At 48.8% G+C, this 17,098-nt stretch overlaps 2 protein-coding genes across 4 annotated transcripts; both read right to left on the reverse strand.

The window, feature by feature from the left end:
• Positions 1-1,233: 1,233 nt before the first annotated feature.
• Positions 1,234-14,328, reverse strand: LOC100762735 (nascent polypeptide-associated complex subunit alpha). 2 transcript variants are annotated; one of them, XM_027392751.2, is made up of 8 exons: positions 13,938-14,010; positions 13,237-13,308; positions 2,887-2,972; positions 2,589-2,666; positions 2,121-2,267; positions 1,779-1,907; positions 1,542-1,664; positions 1,234-1,381 (listed from the first exon to the last, which is right to left on the reverse strand). In XM_027392751.2, exons 2-8 carry the CDS (start codon positions 13,304-13,306, stop codon positions 1,367-1,369), a joined length of 648 nt encoding a protein of 215 aa, XP_027248552.1. In that variant the 5' UTR covers positions 13,307-13,308; positions 13,938-14,010; the 3' UTR covers positions 1,234-1,366. The 2 variants fall into 2 exon arrangements, with proteins under 2 accessions (XP_027248552.1, XP_027248551.1); XM_027392750.2 differs by lacking the exon at positions 13,938-14,010 and adding an exon at positions 14,207-14,328 and having other exon boundaries at positions 1,237-1,381.
• LOC118239501 (nascent polypeptide-associated complex subunit alpha, muscle-specific form-like) lies at positions 2,979-12,300 on the reverse strand. 2 transcript variants are annotated; one of them, XM_035451134.1, is made up of 2 exons: positions 7,345-12,300; positions 2,979-6,801 (listed from the first exon to the last, which is right to left on the reverse strand). In XM_035451134.1, the coding sequence occupies exons 1-2, from the start codon at positions 10,792-10,794 to the stop codon at positions 3,958-3,960; spliced, it is 6,294 nt and encodes a 2,097-aa protein (XP_035307025.1). In that variant the 5' UTR covers positions 10,795-12,300; the 3' UTR covers positions 2,979-3,957. The 2 variants fall into 2 exon arrangements, with proteins under 2 accessions (XP_035307025.1, XP_035307024.1); XM_035451133.1 differs by having other exon boundaries at positions 2,979-12,300.
• Positions 14,329-17,098: the final 2,770 nt, after the last annotated feature.

Genomic DNA, 17,098 nt, shown 5'->3' on the forward strand with positions numbered 1-17,098 from the left:
AAATTGATAATTCACATAACCAAGAAGTTGATGTAGTCAGTGTTATGCCTGAAATATGTATGGGTATCCTTTTGTCTTCTCACAATGGCGGTGTTTGCTAAGTAACAAGCTCAGAAGCTATGTGTATATAGTTGGCTACAGCACCTCCACCTCCTGGCCCACACCAGGTTTCTCTGCATAGTCCTGGGTGGCCTGGAATTTACTGTGTAGACCAGATTGGCCTTGAACTCCACCTACCTCTGCCTCCCAGAGTGCCATCACTTTCCAGCCCCTTTATCCCCATAGTAATTTTGATGTGAACTCTTAGATCACACAACATAGAATGTTACAGAATTAAAGCCAGAGATTACAGAGGCAGAGAGCTGCCAGATGCAAAGAGGATCACCTTGAGTTTGAAGCCAGCCTCATAAAACCAAAGGAAAAGATCACAGAATATAATGTGTACAGCACATTCAGTAGTATTTTCAAGGGTAGACTGCTCTTTCAGAGGACCCAGATTCTATTCCCTGTAACTCCAGGTCCAGATCAGACATCCTCTTATCATCTTACCAGGCATTGCAAGCAAGTGGTGCACAGACAGACACGCAGATAAAACACTCAAAATAAAAATTGATAAATTTAAAAGAAAAATTTCTGGGAAGTTCTTCAATGTGGTCAGAGTTTAGAAGCCAGTGTATATGGAGGAGGACGAGGGAGAAGGTTGGCGACAAGTTCAGAACTGATGTGACAAACACTATACACCTATTTAAGATGTTTAAATTTAGTTCTACCAACAAAAAGCTAGTCACTCTCCCTACCTGTTTTGGCTTTTCAAGACAGGGTTTCTCTGTGTAGTTCTGGCTGTCCTGGAACTAGCTCTGTAGACCAGGCTGGTCTCAAACTCAGATTTGCCTGGGGTGTGTGTGGTTGTGTGTGTGTGTGTGTGTGTGTGTGTGTGTGTGTGTTTTAAAGGCATGTGCCACCACTGCCTGGGGTGTGTGTGGTGTGTGTGGTGTGTGTGGTGTGTGTGTGTGTGTGTGTGTGTTGTGTGTGTGTGTGTGTGTGTGTGTGTTTTAAAGGCATGTGCCACTGTGTGTGTGTGTGTGTGTGTGTGTGTGTGTGTGTGTGTGTGTGTGTGTTTTAAAGGCATGTGCCACCACTGCCCGGCCAGGCCCAGTGCTTTAAATCAATTCTAATTAATTCTAATCACTTTGATGGCTTTAGGAACACATCTGGAAAAGACCAAGCACCTACTGAGTCCATCCAACAAGAAGCCATAACTTTATTAGTGATAGAAACAGTACAAATTTCAAACCAAGCTGTAGTTCCACTTTTGAAACACCAAAAAGGGGGTGGGGTGGCAGAAGGGAAACATCCTTGCTGTCAGTTACATCGTTAATTCCTGTAAAAGGGGAAAAAGACAATTAAGGGCATTTATAGGCATTATAGGACTCAGGTCACTATAATCTAAGGCATCTCAGGCTTTGGGATGAAGCCTCCCAACCGACTGTCACAGCACACAACAGAGTGCAGGAGGTAAAGAACAGGGACCAGTCACTTACCATAATAGCATTTACAATATCATTACTGTTGTTTTTCAGGGCTCGGACTGCCTTTGCTCTCGATACATTTGCTTGTGACATGACCAATTCTATGTCCTTAACTTCTACACCTGTTTCATCAACCTAAAGTCAGGGGAGAGAGGAGAGTCTTAATGAAGAATAACTCCAGTAGTGTTTGGAGCAAAATCTGCCAACATAAACAAGTTAAATAAAAGTTCACAAGATTTTGTGGCATACCTCTTCCTCCTCGCTCTCCTCTTGTACGGTTGGAGTCTGAGTGTTTTCCTGAATGTTTGAAACAGCTTCACCTTGAACTTTGAATTTCTCAGCAGCTGCTAACTGTGCTTGCTGAGACAAATCTTCAATCTTCAGGGCAGAGAACAGACACAAGTAAATTGCACCTTAGGCGATGCACTGTTTTGTTAATAGAGTATATTTGCCCTCACTTTAGCGGTGTCTAAAGTGTTTTGGCGTCCCAACCGTATGAGAACGGGCTCAACATCTGCAACTGCAAGAAAGTCTATCTGATAACAGTAAAGTCTATCTGGTCCTGAGCACATCACCTGAAACGTCACTAACCTTGGCCTCTCCAAAAACTATGTAGGTGTCTGAAGCTGGGCTCTTGTAGACATCTGGTTTTGTGATGACGAAGAGGATATTTTTGGATTTCCGGATAGTGACTCTAGTAACCCCTGTAACCTGTCGAAGACCCAGTTTGGACATAGCCTAAAGAAGAGAAAAGAACATTATGTTTTTAACTTTAGAAAAGTAACACCACCACATTCAACATCCACAGACCTACTTTACTGGGTTGAAGTTATAGCAGGAAAGACCAGTTGAGTATTTTTAGCTGTAGCAATTTACCAAGAGTTGTAACCACAGATGCCTGTTTTGGGGGAAGACAGTCTCATGTACCCTAAACTAGCTCTAAATTTGCTACACAGCTGCCCTTACAGCTTAAATCCTTCTGCCCCAGTGTCCCAAGTGCTGGAATTTTAAGTATGAAGCACCCTAGATCTCCAATCCTCAATTATAACTTCATCTTACCTTCCTTGCCTTCTTTTCACTCCGACTCTGTTTTGCTTTACTGACTGGCTCTTCATCGATTTCAGCTGCTGCTGCCAGCTAAGAAAACAGAATTTTGAGCGAAACAGACCCAAAGTTCAGGATGCTTGTTTCCATGTGGTTTGCTTTACAAAGATTCATTGTTCCCATAGTTATGTCTGTTACAACCAGTCTTGGTTCCCCAGACCTTGAACTTTCAACATTTCTGCCTCAGCCTTCAAAGTGCTGAGATTATAAGTACTGGCCACCATACTTGTCTGTAAGTTAAGAGAACACGTACCTGGGCTTGTTGTGTGGTTGTCTGTGTGGAGTCCTGTTCCTCGAGCTCTGGTACTGATTCATCACTGTCTGACTCTGTTCCAGATCCTAAGATGACAGATAACTTTTATTACTTTCAACAGTGGAATTTTAAGAAGTGATATCTCATCATAGCGTGACTGAATGAACTAGCTATCTCTGTTCTACGCAAGGCCTTACAAAGCTAAATAAATGTAAGTCAACTGGCTTCCATGACTCAGCCTGAGGTCTCCAACTTATAGGACTCCACCGAAGAACCAGTCTTAGAGATGTGGACAGTCACCAGACACAGCTAGGTAGCTTATGTGTAGTAACTGCCACCTTTCTCTTAAGGCCTTCATTTCTTGGCACCAACACCAATGTAATTCCAAAACATTGAGACAAAAGGCATCTTTTGATAAATTAAGTGAGAACCCTAAGTGGGTTGGGAAGTCAGAAGCAGCTGTGCACACACACACATTCTGCCTTTCAAGTGACTCACTGACAAAATTTAACCTATCTCTGGAAAGCCCCCGTGTTATTAAGCTTACAGTTCTCACCTCGATTAGACACAGACCCATGATCCCCCCACTCCCAATACAATTCACGTATCTCAACTTTCCTTCAACCGAAAGGCCAAGCACCAGTCAATTCTACTCAAAGGGGAGGAAAGCAGACACCACACCATTCTCAGGAAAAACAGGTTCTACATTTTTAAGAAAAGGAAGTCCCTGGGCAACTGGTAGTTACTAAGTCTAAAGTGTAAAACAAAAGAGACAGCTTCCAGACCTCCCATATATTTATTTAGCAAACTCCAGGCCCAGGGACAAGGTTAGTGATGCAGTCAGAATTAGAGTGAAATTAAAGGCCTGGTAGGTCTTGGTTTTCACTATCAGCTCAGTTAGGCCAAAAAGGATGGTTAGGTCCAGGGCTTAGCCTGGATCGATGTACACAAGACACAGATTATTATCTGAGATGACAGAAACCAAGATTTAGTTCCATATTCCTAGAGCTTCTACACTATGTACTATGCCCACCCTCAAGCAGACATACTATACAAAGCGACGCATCCTAGTTAGTATTGGTGGGCAGCCCCTAGAGGGGTGTGGGCAACACACCATGCACACAGCAAACCAAGGCAAATACCCTTGTTGTCCTTCAGAACAGGCTGCTTGGCAGAGGGGGCTGGGGCAGGGATCCCAGCAGGTTTAGGGGTGGACATGTTGATGAGGACCGGCTGGAAAGGCACTCCCCCAGAGACTGCTTCGGGGGGAATCAGAGGCGGCAGCTCATCCTCATCAGCAGGGGCTGGGAGCTTAGAGGCTGATTCCAGCACTGACCCAGGTGAGGGCTGAAGAAATGGCTGTTTAGGAAGCAGAGGGGGGACTGGGGAGGGAGCAAGAGTCAGGGAAGCTGGTGGGGTAGGCCTTGGAAGCACAGATGCTGACCCTGCTTCAGGATGGGCTTTGTTAGAGCTAACTGCTGCCAAAGGGGTAGCTACCTGAGACCCAGGAGAAGCACTCACAGGACCCTTTGGGGAATGAAGACAATCTTTGCCTTTTGTAGAGCTATCAGGAAGAGCTTTTGTAGTTTTTGAAGAGTCTTTCTCAACAGGGTCTGTCAGAGGGGCTAGAGCTACTGCAGAAAGAGGGCCCTTGGTATCTTTCTTAGCAGAGGGATCTGAGCACTTAGGAGGTGAAGTCAAGTTCTTGGCTCTTAAGCCTTTTTGAATGGGAGCAGTGATGGCCAATGCACTTTCTGGAGTGGGTGTTGCAAGTACCTCTTTGAGAGTTGTAGGATCTTTCTTTGCCGGGAGCTTTTCAGACACCTGAGGGCTAACAGTCCCTGTGCTACATGTGGCTGACACTGGGGAAGTAGGAGAGTCTTTAGGGGAAGGAGTGATGGGTGAGAGAATGGGAGCCTCTTTAAGAGAGGGAAGAGTCACAGCTGGGAGAGCAGAGGCCCTGCTGGAGGATAGGGCCTTCTTTGGAGCTGAAGGAGAGTTAACTGTGGGGGAAAGAACTCCTTTGGAGGTGGAAGACTCTGAGGTTTCCTTGGGGGCTGGAGCCTTCTGGGAGGCTGAGACTGCTGGTGCCTCTTTTGGGGAGATAGGAGCCACAGAAGAGATAGTAGGGGTCACTTTGGGAGATGGACTTGTTGAAATCTCTTTGGAAGTCTCAGTTACAGGGGCCTTTTTAGGAGATGGCACTGGGGAGGCCTCTCTTGGAGCTACTGTTACTGGGGCATTGGGGGCCCTTTCAGGACATGAGGGAGCTGGGGCCTTTTTGGTGTAGATAGGAGCAGCTGGGGTTACTGAATCCTCCTTGGAGGCTGCAGTTGCCGGGGTCTTTTGCAGAGAAGGAGCCATTTCTGGCAGTGAAGTGGTGACAACTTCAAGAAAAGGATTTGCTGGAAATTCCGTAGGGGCTGAAGTTCTTGGTGCCTTTTTAGATGATGGTGTTTTGGGACTCTTTGAGGGAGAGGGAGGAATCACAGCTGGGACACCACTGGGGGACAGGGCTGCTGGAGCCTCTGTGAGAGCTACAGGCACTGGGGCCTTCTTACGGGAGGAGGAGACAGCAGCCCCCTGTGTGTCAGCAGGAATGGCTCTGGAGGCTGGAGTTGCTGAGGCCTTCAAGGGGGTGGGAGGATTCTTCTGTGCAGTGGTGACCCCTTCAGGGGACACTGCTGGTGCTTCTTTAGGTCCTGCTGTTTTAGTGGCCTTTTGGGGAAAGGAATCAGTTTCTAGTGGTACAGCAGTGACTCCTTTAGAAGATGGAGTTGAAGTTTCCTTGGGGGCTGCAGCTGCAGTTTTTGAGGTCTTTTTGGGGGAGGGAGGTTTTGCTGGAATTTCTTTAGGGCCTACAGTTTGGGGGAGCTTTTTGGAGGATGGGGTTACCAGCGTTTCTTTGGGGCCTGCCATTTTGGGGGCCTTTTTGGGAGATGAAGAAATCTCTGGTGGCCCAGCTGTGACCCCTTCAAGAGATGGGACTGTGGGCGTTTCCTTGGGGCCTGACATCTTAGGGGCCTTTCTGGGGGACAGAGCAGCCTCAGGTGGCACAACTACAACCCCTTTAGACGATGGGGATGCTGTTTTGGAGGACCTTTGAGGGGATGACATCGCTGAAGTTTCTTTGGAACTTGCAATTTTTGAGGCCTTTTGGGGGGAGGGAGGGGTTCCCAGTGTCACAGCTGTTACGCCTTCGGGAGTTAGGATTGCTGGAGTTTCTTTGGGGGCTGCTGTTTTGGAGGTCCTTTGGGGGTGTGGAGTTGCCAAGGTTTCTTTGGGGGCTACAGTTTTGGGGGCCTGTTGCGGGGAAGCAGGACTCTCAGCTAAAGTAGCAGGGGCACCTTTGGGAGATGGGGTCACAGGAACCTGTTTGGGGGCTGCAGTTGGAGGGGAAGGAGAAATCTGTTGTGGTGCAGTTGTGACCTCTTCAGAAGATGTGACTGGAGTTTCTTTGGGGGCTGCAGTTTTGGGGGACTTCTTGGGGGACAACACTGCTGAAGTTTCCTTGGGTGCTGCTGTTTTTGAGATCTTTTGGGGGGAGGGAGTAATCTCTAGTGGCAGAGCTGGGCTGCCTTCGGGAGATGGGGTTGCTGGAGTTTTTTTGGGAGCTGCAGTTTTGGAGGCCTTTTTGGGGGAAGGAGTAATTTCCAGTGGTGCAGTGGTGACCCCTTCAGAAGAGGTAATTGGAGTTTCTTTGGGGTCTGCAGTTTTGGGCGTCTTTTTAGGGGATGACTTTGCTGAATTTTCTTTGGGAGCCTTTTTAGGGGAGGGAGCAATCTGTAGAGGCACAGCCGAGCTGCCTTCCGGAGATGGGGCTGCTGGAGCTTCTTTGGGGGCTGCAGTTTTAGGAGAGGCAGGACTCTCAGCTGAGGTAGCAGGGGCACCTTTGGGAGATGGGGTCACAGAAACCTGTTTGGGGGCTGCAGTTGGAGGGGAAGGAGAAATCTGTTGTGGTGCAGTTGTGACCTCTTCAGAAGATGTGACTGGAGTTTCTTTGGGGGCTGCAGTTTTGGGGGACTTCTTGGGGGACAACACTGCTGAAGTTTCCTTGGGTGCTGCTGTTTTTGAGATCTTTTGGGGGGAGGGAGTAATCTCTAGTGGCAGAGCTGGGCTGCCTTCGGGAGATGGGGTTGCTGGAGTTTTTTTGGGAGCTGCAGTTTTGGAGGCCTTTTTGGGGGAAGGAGTAATTTCCAGTGGTGCAGTGGTGACCCCTTCAGAAGAGGTAATTGGAGTTTCTTTGGGGTCTGCAGTTTTGGGCGTCTTTTTAGGGGATGACTTTGCTGAATTTTCTTTGGGAGCCTTTTTAGGGGAGGGAGCAATCTGTAGAGGTACAGCCGAGCTGCCTTCTGGAGATGGGGCTGCTGGAGCTTCTTTGGGGGCTGCAGTTTTAGGAGAGGCAGGACTCTCAGCTGAGGTAGCAGGGGCACCTTTGGGAGATGGGGTCACAGAAACCTGTTTCTGAGCTGCAGTTTTGGGAGCCTTTTTGGGGGAAGGAGGAATCTCCAGGGAAGCAGTGGTGACTCCTTTAGAAGGTGGGGTTGGAGTTTCTTTGGGAGCTGTAATCTTGGGAGACTTTTTTGGGGATGGAGCTGAATTTTCATTGGGGGATGCTGCCTTTTTGGGGGAGGGAGAAATCTCCAGTGGCACAGCTGTGATCCCTACAGACGGGGTTGCTAGAGTTTCTTTGGGGGTTGCAGTTTTGGGGGCTTTTTTAGGTACAGGAGGAATCTCCAGTGATGCAGTGGTTACACTGTCTGAAGGGGTTGGAGTTTCTTTGGGGGCTGCATTTTTGGGTGACTTTTTAGAGAATGAGGTTGCATGTTCATTGGGGGCTATAGTTTTTGAGGTCTTTTTTGGGGAGGGAGTTATTTCTAGTGGCACAGCTGTGACCCCCTCGGGTGGAGTTTCTTTGGGAGCTGCAGTTTTTGAAGCCCTTTTAGGGGAGGAAGGACCCTCAGCTAGGGTAGCAGGGGCCCCTTTGGGGGAATATGGGCCTGTTAGAACCTCACTGATTGCCTCAGTTGCTGTAGGCTTTGGTGGAGAGGGAGGAGCCACAGCTGGTACACATGGAGCCTCTGTGGGGAACTTGGGTGGCGACACTCTGGAAGCTACAGGAGCCTTTTTGGAGGGCTTATCTGGGGCACCCTTAGGGGATATTGATTTTGGAGTCTTTTCTGGGGAGAGAGAAGTCACAGCTGGGATAGTGGCAACTTTGGGAGGTGAGGCTGCTAAAGTCTCTTTGAGGGTTGCAGTTGCTGGGGCATTTTTCAGGGACAAGGAACTCTCAGTAGGAACAATGGGGGTTCCAGTAAGAGATGGGGCTGTAGGTACCTTTTGGGGAGGCAAGGAAGTCACAGCCGGGACACTCTCGAGCCATAGGGCTGCTGAAGTATCTTTGGAAACTGGAGTTGTTGGCGTCTTTTTGGGAGACAAGGGAGTCACATCTGGTACAATTGGGGGCACACTGTGGGGCTGGGTTACTGAGTCCAGTTTGGAAGCTATAGTATCTGTGGTCTTTTGGGGGGAAAGAGGAATTTCTGCTGGGACAGTGTGGGCATCTTTGAGGAATGAGGTTGCTGGGGTCTTTTGGGGGGACACAGAAGTCTCAGTCGGGGCAGCAGAGGCCCCTCTGGAGGACGGAGGAATGGGAGAAAGGTTAAGTGGGTCTTTAGGGCCTTGAAAAGAAAGACTAGCCCCAGGAAGGAAGGAAGCCTCAGGTGTAGAAAGAGACAGATCTGCAGGAGAAACACCTGGCAGAGCAGAGTCCTTCTTGGGAGAAGGCCCTTTAGTCTGAGGAGACACACCTGTCTCCAAAGATGGACAACCAGCTGGATGAGCCAGAGTTCCTTTCGAAGACACAGAAGCACCCAAGTCTTCAGGGTGCCCTTCAGGAGAGGAGGGCAGGGATGCCACAGAGGAAACACCATCACCTTTCTTTGCACCGGAAAAAGAAATCCCAGCTGGGGGAGGGGCATGAAAGGGAACAGACTCGAGGGGAAAAGCCATAGATGGAACCATAGGACAACCTTCAGAGGCTAAAGGAACAAGAGGTGAAGTGGTGGATGTGGCAGGAGAGGTGCCTTTGGCAGCTCTAGGAGCCAGCTCTTCAGGATCACAAGACTCTAAGAAACCCGGAGCCATCGTTGGGGCAGTGACAGAATGTTTGGGAGACAGGCTGACAGGGTCTGCCCTGACAATTGCAGCTGAGGCATCAGTACTGGGGGAAGAACTACTAGCAATGGCCGCCTTCACTATAGGGGCAAGCTCCTCCACAGGGGAGGCACTCTGAGGAGAAGGAATCTCTTTTTGCACTGTCAGGGACAAGGGTAGTAGAGTGGGGTCTCTTCTGGCAGGGCGTCCAGCCTGGGCTGGAGAAACAGGGGCTCCTACATTTACCAATACTGGAGTGGGGAGATTTTTAAGGCCTTCAGTGGCCGGTAGGCCTAGAGTAGGTGATACTGGAGGAGCAGGAAACTGCTTGTAAACAGCAGGTGCTACAAGTGAGATAGTAGCTGGGTCTTTACCTGACGAAACTGAAGGAGACACACAAGTGGCAGGTGCAACAGAAATGGTGGAAGGGTTATCCATAGCAGGTTGGATGGCTCCAACACCTGAGACTGGGGTTTCTTTCAAGTCAGTTTTTTGAGAAGTAGGAATTGGAGGCACCAAAGGCTGATGGGTGGCATTAGAAGAACCTTTGGGAATGAGAGAGGCTGTAGGAGATAATGTAGTAGCTACAGCTGAGGAGCTAGGAGGGCTGCAGAGTACACTAGTAAGAGCAGGGGTGCCTTTGCCAACAGACGGAGCTGGGGTAGAAGCTGAAGCCCCCACTGAAAGAGCTGCCACAGAATCAGCAACCAGCTCGTGTCTGGAGGGAAGGAAGCCTGTCTGGAAAGAAGAAAGGTGGGGAATGACAGACCTCTCAGATGGACAAGAGGCCTCAACAGCAGAATGATCTACAGAAATGGCATCACTCACTGTAGGGTCTGACAGAGCACCAGGACCTGACTGACGTAAAGGTTGGATAGGAGAATCTGAAGAACTTCGATGTGAAGATGGAACATGTGAGCACAGAGAAGTGGGGGCTACTGGGAGGACGTTGGGAGCCACAGTGTTCTGAGCAAGGAAACTACTATCAGGTCTCTTTAGGTTAGGGCTTAGCGTATTTTGTGGCATCAGGGCTGAGGAAATGGGGATGACCTTGACTGGAGAAGTGACAGTTGGAGTGATGGATAGTGTCTGAGGACAGGATGCTAGTCCAGGTGGAACACAGGCCAGTGAGGTTTCAGGAGAGGAAGGAAAAATACCGACTACACCTGGAGGACTTGGGGCAGCATCTTTCATATTTGGGAATACCTGACAGGGAACTTGACTAGCAGAGGACTTTGGTTCTAAGGAAGCAATAGATGCCACAGAAATTGATGAAGGTGAGGCAGGAGGGTGAGTCTTCTGAACTGAGTGGGGAGCCACTGCAACCAGAGACAACGGGGCTGAAGAGGACCGGGCACCTTTCTGAGCTGCACCTATCATGGGAGAGGCCAAAGCTAAGGCAGCTGGGGAGATAGGAGGCCCTATCAGGTGTGGTAGGAAAGTTGGAGTATGAGGGGCAGCTCCCAGAGGTACAGCTGTGTCAGAAGAGGGCTGGGGAAAGGGAACTTCAAAAGGGGCTGAGGAAATACTAGACGAAGGGAATGGGGAAGGCTGATTAGCCGTTACTAGAGGGCTCTGTTGGGAGGCCAGGGAGCAAGGAGGGGGAAGTCCAGGCTGCCCTAAAGCAGCAGTAACATTCAAGGCTGAAGACATAGGAAGCACAGCTGGAGAAAAGCAAAAATAAAAACCAAAATAAAAAAGGAGATAAAGGGAGGGGAAAAGGTGAGTTTGTGCAGCCCAAGTTGGTAACATGCTCAAAACAACGGAGGTTTGAATCAGAGAATGAAGGTCACCACACAGGATTAGAAAAAGGTGACAAGCAGTATCAACTTTCCCTGTACATATTTCAGTGATTAAGTGGACTACCTCCTTGTTTCCCACATTTCCCGAGTTCTACAAAAACAAACCATTTTAAGGTGGGGCAAATAGTCTAAGACTAGCTCATCTCTAAATGGGGAGCACAGGCCCACACCCTCCTTCTGCTACTGGGGATTAAGCCTAGGGCTTCACACATGACAGGCAAGGTCACTATTACCACAGCCCTCTCTTTGACACAGTCCCACCCTTAGGCTGGCCTTTAATTTACAATCCTCCTGCCTCAGTTTCCCAAATAGCTGGGACTAGAGGCTCATGTCACTACCCACCAACCTGGAGTGGCCCAAGCACATGCCTTCCTTCACAAAACTGACTTGATTCCCAATATTCTGTTTTTAGACAGGGCCTCACTGTGTAGCCCCCAGGTGACCGGGAACTCAGAAAGGAGTCTACTGGTCTCTATCTCTGCCAGCATTAAAGAGGTATGCCACCACACTTGGCCCAATCTTTCTGAGCAGTTAACGAGGAGTCTAAAGAGTATACCTATCCTAACTCAGTTCTATTACAGCTGAAACCTCTTCAACATTCAATTTCAAACATTAAACACCAGGTCTCAACCAGAAGTGGTGTACATACCACACGCTACCCCCCTTTCAGCAAGATTGGCTCTTCGGACACTGTAACTCAAATTAATTAGGACCCAAGGAGGGGCAAGGTAGGAATTACATCACGAAACTAACACTGTTAAGACATACTTTAGAAGATAATTATAAATTATAGTAATAATAAAAATACACAGGCTCCCACCCCTCAATCAAGGCAAGCCACTGTTTGGCACTGAAAAGATTCCTAAAGGGAGGGAGGCTCTGCCACTTCAGATAACACTGCATTACAAGGAATAAACAAACGACAAATACCTAGAAGGGTGAGGAAATAATAACAAAACAGTCTACAGCACCCAATCTCACAAATCACTCAACCAGTTTATTCCCAAATTCTTACAGGACAAGGAGGTGGGTGGCTGGACTAGTCTTTCTGGCAGAATTGGTAGGCCAAAGCCTTCTAATTATAATGTAAATACGTCTAACCATGCTAACTAGAATTTAAAACATGGAATGTTTTACTGGACTTAAAGGTAGGATTAAGCTCCACACCACTTGCTTTTATAGCACAGCCAATGCCGATTTACTACTGTCTAATTCACTCCAGTCACAGGCACCATGGGTATGCCTTCCATACCTAATGTGCAAGCTCAGACTTTCTACAGAGGGAGTGCCAGGATAGGCTCCATAGCTACACAGATAAACCCTGTCTCGAAAAACCAAAAAGAAGCCAGAAATAAGAAATTTTAAAGCTGGAACCAGAATATTCTAAATTCATGTAAATTTCAGCCTCCACATTTGTAAAACAGAATTTAACTCTGGTTTAGTCCTGAAGTTGCAGATCCTCCAAGGCCATTCCTTTCCCCTACTGCCCATTCCCCAGGTCTGGGCACTCATGTCCTTTCTGGCCTGGCAGCTGGACTAATCCCCTCAGCTGCTACAGTCAGACAGGTGGGAAGGAAGGACTTTAAGACTTCTAAGTACAAACAACTTTAAGTCCAAAGGACAACAGAAACTGCCCTTTAAGTAACAAAGAACATTCCATTAAAAACAAAGTAGAGGGCACATTCTTAAGACACCCCTAAAAAAAAGACACCCGTCATTTAGTCCTGTAGAACTGCCTCCACAAGACCATTTCACAATCTTTCAAGCTTCCTCTGAAAACGTGTTTGCCAGGATTCAAGCCTATCTTCACATTCTATTTCAGTTCAAAACTACAATTACTTATTTCAGCTTTGGGTTCCATAGGATGGAAATACCCCAGTACACTACAAGTTTTGGAGCATTCCCAAGTTAACCAGCCTAGGCTGGGGCTCTCGTCATTCAGACATGTGATGAAAGGCTCGGTGCCAATCCCGGCTATCTAAAACCTCGACGCAACTTGCTGGCCAGAACTTTACCAAAGCTCAGGTCTCCTTGGCTTGCCTCTTGCCCCCTAGTTGCAACAGATCAGAACCACCCAGGCCCCTGCCCTGCTCAGGTTTCCTATATGATGCGTAGATTCCACAGACGAGTTTTTCAAGAAGCTGGTATAACTGACAAAGCAAGCCAGGGAACCCATCCAGAACTTTAAAGATACAATATCTTATTCTCATCCCCTAAGGAGTTCCCCGGTCCCTGGCAAGAAAGCAGTTAAAAATCTAAAGCTACAACTCCATTAAAAAAAAATTATTTAAAAAGTCAGCGAACTCCAAAGGCAGAAACGTATTTGTCACCTGTACCCACCAAATGGCTCTAGGTTCAGTTTTAACGAACAAGAGAGCTAATGGGCACCTACCTGTCTCAGCCTGAGGTTGTGGCAACTCCTGCTCGGTAGCAGGGACGGTTTCAGTGGCTTCACCAGGCATTTCTGAAGGGAACAAACAGGAAGCCAGAATTAACTGGGGTGAATTCACCTGCCCGGCCCAGGGTCAAGCATTCTGAAAAAAACCTGCATTAAGCCGGTTAGAAAACAAACGAGGGATACAATACACACAGCCCAGGATACAGCCCCCCAAAACAAACCAGGGATACAGAGCTCGGGAGACAGCGCCCCCAAAGCAAACCAGGGGTACACAGAGCTCAGGAGACTGCCCCCCAAAGCAAACCAGGGGTACACAGAGCTCGGGAGACAGCCCCCAAAGCAAACCAGGGGTACACAGAGCTCGGGAGACAGCCCCCCCAAAGCAAACCAGGGGTACACAGAGCTCGGGAGACAGCCCCCCCGAAAGCGACTGGAAAAAGCGTGTGACGGTGACACACGACCGTGAGCTCCCTTCACTTAGCAGACAGCGGACGCTCCTTGCCCTGGTCCCCTCCTGTCCTAACACGCACCCCCCTCCGCCGGGGACCCCGGGACTCTCCGGATCACTTCCGAAAGCAGGGAGAGCACAGGGAGCCATCAGTGCCACTCTGGCCACAGGACGGACGCTCCAAGGCTGTGACCCCGTCCTCCCTCGGGATCCCCGCGAAGCCCTTCCCCGGGACAGACGGACGCACCCGACCTCCGCGGCTAACACCGCAGCGGTGCCCGCGTCCCACGCCTCAACTCCGGGCGCAGCACGCACGCTGCCCTTCCCTCCGCTCCTGCCTAGCCCCCGACCGCAGGCCCCGCTCCGCCCGCAGGCCCGGGGACGAACGGACGGGCGAGCCGGAGCTCCGAGCCCCACGCAGCCGCCCGCGCCCCCCGACTACACCCCCGGGGCCGCCGGGCTCGCCGCGAAGGAGGATGGGTCCGGATGGAGGGCAGAGGGGCCGGCGGCACTCACTGTGCGGAGGACGCAGAACCAAGATGGCGGCGGAAAGAGAGCGAGCGAGTGAGCGAGAGCGTAACCCACGCCTGTTGCAGGAGGAAGCCGGGCACCAAGGGGGCGGGACCTGCAAGTGCTTCCGGGTCAGGCGCGCTGGCCCTGGACTTCCTTTAGCGGGCAGAGCGGCTGCTCGCCCCGGGTGTGACGGTGACGCCGCCGCCTAAATAAGGCTACGGATTCCAGCGAGCACGCGCGGCCGGCCTGGCTTCAGCCGCCCGGCCGTGGCCTTGACCCCGACAGCTGTCTCAGACGGCGTCCCGGGGTTCCCTTCTCCAACGGAAGGAGACGCGAATTTACGGCGAATGTCCCCGGGCCTGTGTTTGTGCCGTTGCAGTGAAGTAGCCTGTGCTAAAGCCCCAAGTTTTTATTTAGGAATAGACGATTTAGGGCGGCGGAGGTTCGGTTCTCTCCAGGAGAAACGCATTAATCCCAGCATTTGGGAGGCAGAGGCAGGAAGATGTATGTTGAGTTCGAGGCCAGCCTGGTCTACAGAGTGAGCTCCAGGACAGCCAGGGCTAACATAGAGCTTAAACACACAATTCTCTTCGCCTGAGCACTTTCTCTTCTTTGGGCACTTCTCAGCTATTCTAAAACTCACCCGTTTTAGAGTCAGCGTGGGAATATAGCTCGGTTGGTAGAGTGACTGACTCGTCTGCACTTACTGCTGTTTCAGTGCAGGGGTTTAATTCCCAGCACCTACAGCCCATTTGTCTAATTCCAACTCCTGGGGGATTTTAAAGCCCTCTCCTGGGCTCTGGGAGCACTGCAAGCATGTGGTGCACAGACTTACCTGCAGGCAAAACACCCACACTAATAAAACAGAAATTAAGAAAAAAATAAACTGTTTTGAGAATTTGAGTGTAAACGACAAGAGTTAGGATGAATAAAACAGGATTAATTGGGGTAGTAGACTATACAAGGACTAGGAAATTCTGGGATCACCCTCATACACGAGACACTGTGTGACTAAAACCAGAGTTGGGGCTGGGAATATAGCTCAGTTGTTATGCTTTTGAAGTACACGTGAAGGCCTGGGTTTGAAGCTCAGTGCTCATAAAACCAGGCATGATGGTGAAAGCTTGTAATGCTAGCGCTTGGGAACTGGAGGTAAGAGATTCAGTTCAAAGTCATCCTTGACCACATAGAATTTGATGCCAGCCTGGGCTACATAAGACCAATCCTCTAACACACACACACACACACACACACACACACACACACACACACACACACACACACCCCAGCCTGGGCTACAGAATACCAACCCTCTAACACGCACACACCCCCCAAATTGTTTTGTGATCTTCTGGGTCATTTGGACTACTTACCCTAGTTTTGCCTTCATCTGTAAAATGGGGATAATAGTTACTGCTTCATAGTATTGTTAGGAAGACTACAGGTAATATATGCACATGACTTAGTGTTCATTATTATTAAAACTGTAGCTAAACCAGGCACTGTGACTCATCCATCTGGAACCACATCTACTTGGGAAGCTGAGGCAGGAGGATGGAGTGCTGGGATTAAAGGCATGGGCTACCATGCCCCACCACAATGTAACTTTTTTTTTTCTACAATGTAACTCCTTAACTCAGCCGGGGAACTTGACATATAGATCAGGCTGCCTCAAATTCAGAGACGTCTGCTTCCCTCTGCCTTTTGAGTGCTGGGATGAATGGTGCTTATCCCCTTGTAATAGGTCTGTTTGCTTGTTTGTTTTGGTTATTAAGTTGGCTATACAGGGTTTCTCAAAGTGTCTCTGTGTAACGAACTTGCTTTGTAGAGCAGGCTGGCCTCAAACTCAAAGATCCACCTGTCTCTACCTTCTGAGTGCTGGGATTAAAAGCTTGTGCTGTTGGACCCAAAAGTGAAGTCCAACTCTGGGAGATGTACCCCACAAAGTCACTCACAGGACACAAGTCCGATGCAAAAGCAAAAGGATTTTATTCCAATGGGTTGGGGTCGTTCCCTGGGAAGAGAACGGCCCCGAGCTTCTAAAGCAAACAGTTTTTTTTATACCTTTTTGGTCACTAGGCAGGAGTGTGACAACATATTGATTGGTTATAACATACATGAGTCATTTAATGATTGGCTGGGAACTGAACTTATAATTTTGCCCATGAGGGGCTTGGAACGTTATTTTGGTTTTTATACCTGCAAGGCCATGGGACAGCTAGTGTTTTTTCTGGGAACATGGTGACCTATATTTATTTTCAAAACTTGGGTGCTCTGGAGCAGGGTAACCCATAACAATTTTTAGAAACCAGACAGTGGTTGAAGATAATAGAAACTAGTAATAATAACAATTTCCAGAGACTGGTCTTCATGACCGACCATTTCATGTATTCTTTGTCCCAGAGCTGTGTGTGGCCAGAGTGATTTTCAAATAAATGCTGGTGGCTATCAGGCTGGGTTGAGTTGGGGTCTTTCAGTGCCACCACACCTGGTTCTAAATTGGTTACATTTTAAAATGCCTTTTTGTGGTTAACTAATCTAGTTTCTGAGGGAAAAAGAAGCTAAAATTGAAAATGCTTGAAAAGAATGTTCTATTCGGGCCAAATTTTGTTTACCTAACTCTTATCTTTGGGAATTTTGGTTGGTTTAGTTATCTAGTTAAAAACAATTGCCGGGAAGTGGTGGCACAGGCCTTTAATCCCAACACTCAGGAGGCAGAAGCTAGTACAACTCTGAGTTGGAGGCCAGCCTGGTCTACAGAGTGAGTTCCAGGACAGACAGAGCTATACAGAGAAACCCTTTTCTTGGAAAAACAAAACAAAAAATTTTAAGGAGAAATGGGAGTAAATGAATGTTAGTGCCGTGAAAGGCAAGGGAGGGCTCTTTGGAGGCAGG

Source organism: Cricetulus griseus (assembly GCF_003668045.3).
Source record: "Cricetulus griseus strain 17A/GY chromosome 1 unlocalized genomic scaffold, alternate assembly CriGri-PICRH-1.0 chr1_0, whole genome shotgun sequence".
Classification (NCBI taxonomy): Eukaryota; Metazoa; Chordata; class Mammalia; order Rodentia; family Cricetidae; genus Cricetulus; species Cricetulus griseus.

Bases quoted from the DNA above. Each gene is read 5' to 3' on its own strand.
- LOC118239501 (XM_035451133.1), bottom strand. From the start codon at position 10,794: ATGTTACCAACTTGGGCTGCACAAACTCACCTTTTCCCCTCCCTTTAT.
- LOC100762735 (XM_027392751.2), bottom strand. From the start codon at position 13,306: ATGCCTGGTGAAGCCACTGAAACCGTCCCTGCTACCGAGCAGGAGTTG. The intron at 2,268-2,588 runs GTAAGATGAAGT...TCTCTTCTTTAG, and splicing joins GTGAAAAGAAGGCAAGGAAG to GCTATGTCCAAACTGGGTCT. The intron at 1,665-1,778 runs GTATGCCACAAA...CCCTGACTTTAG, and splicing joins AGGAGAGCGAGGAGGAAGAG to GTTGATGAAACAGGTGTAGA.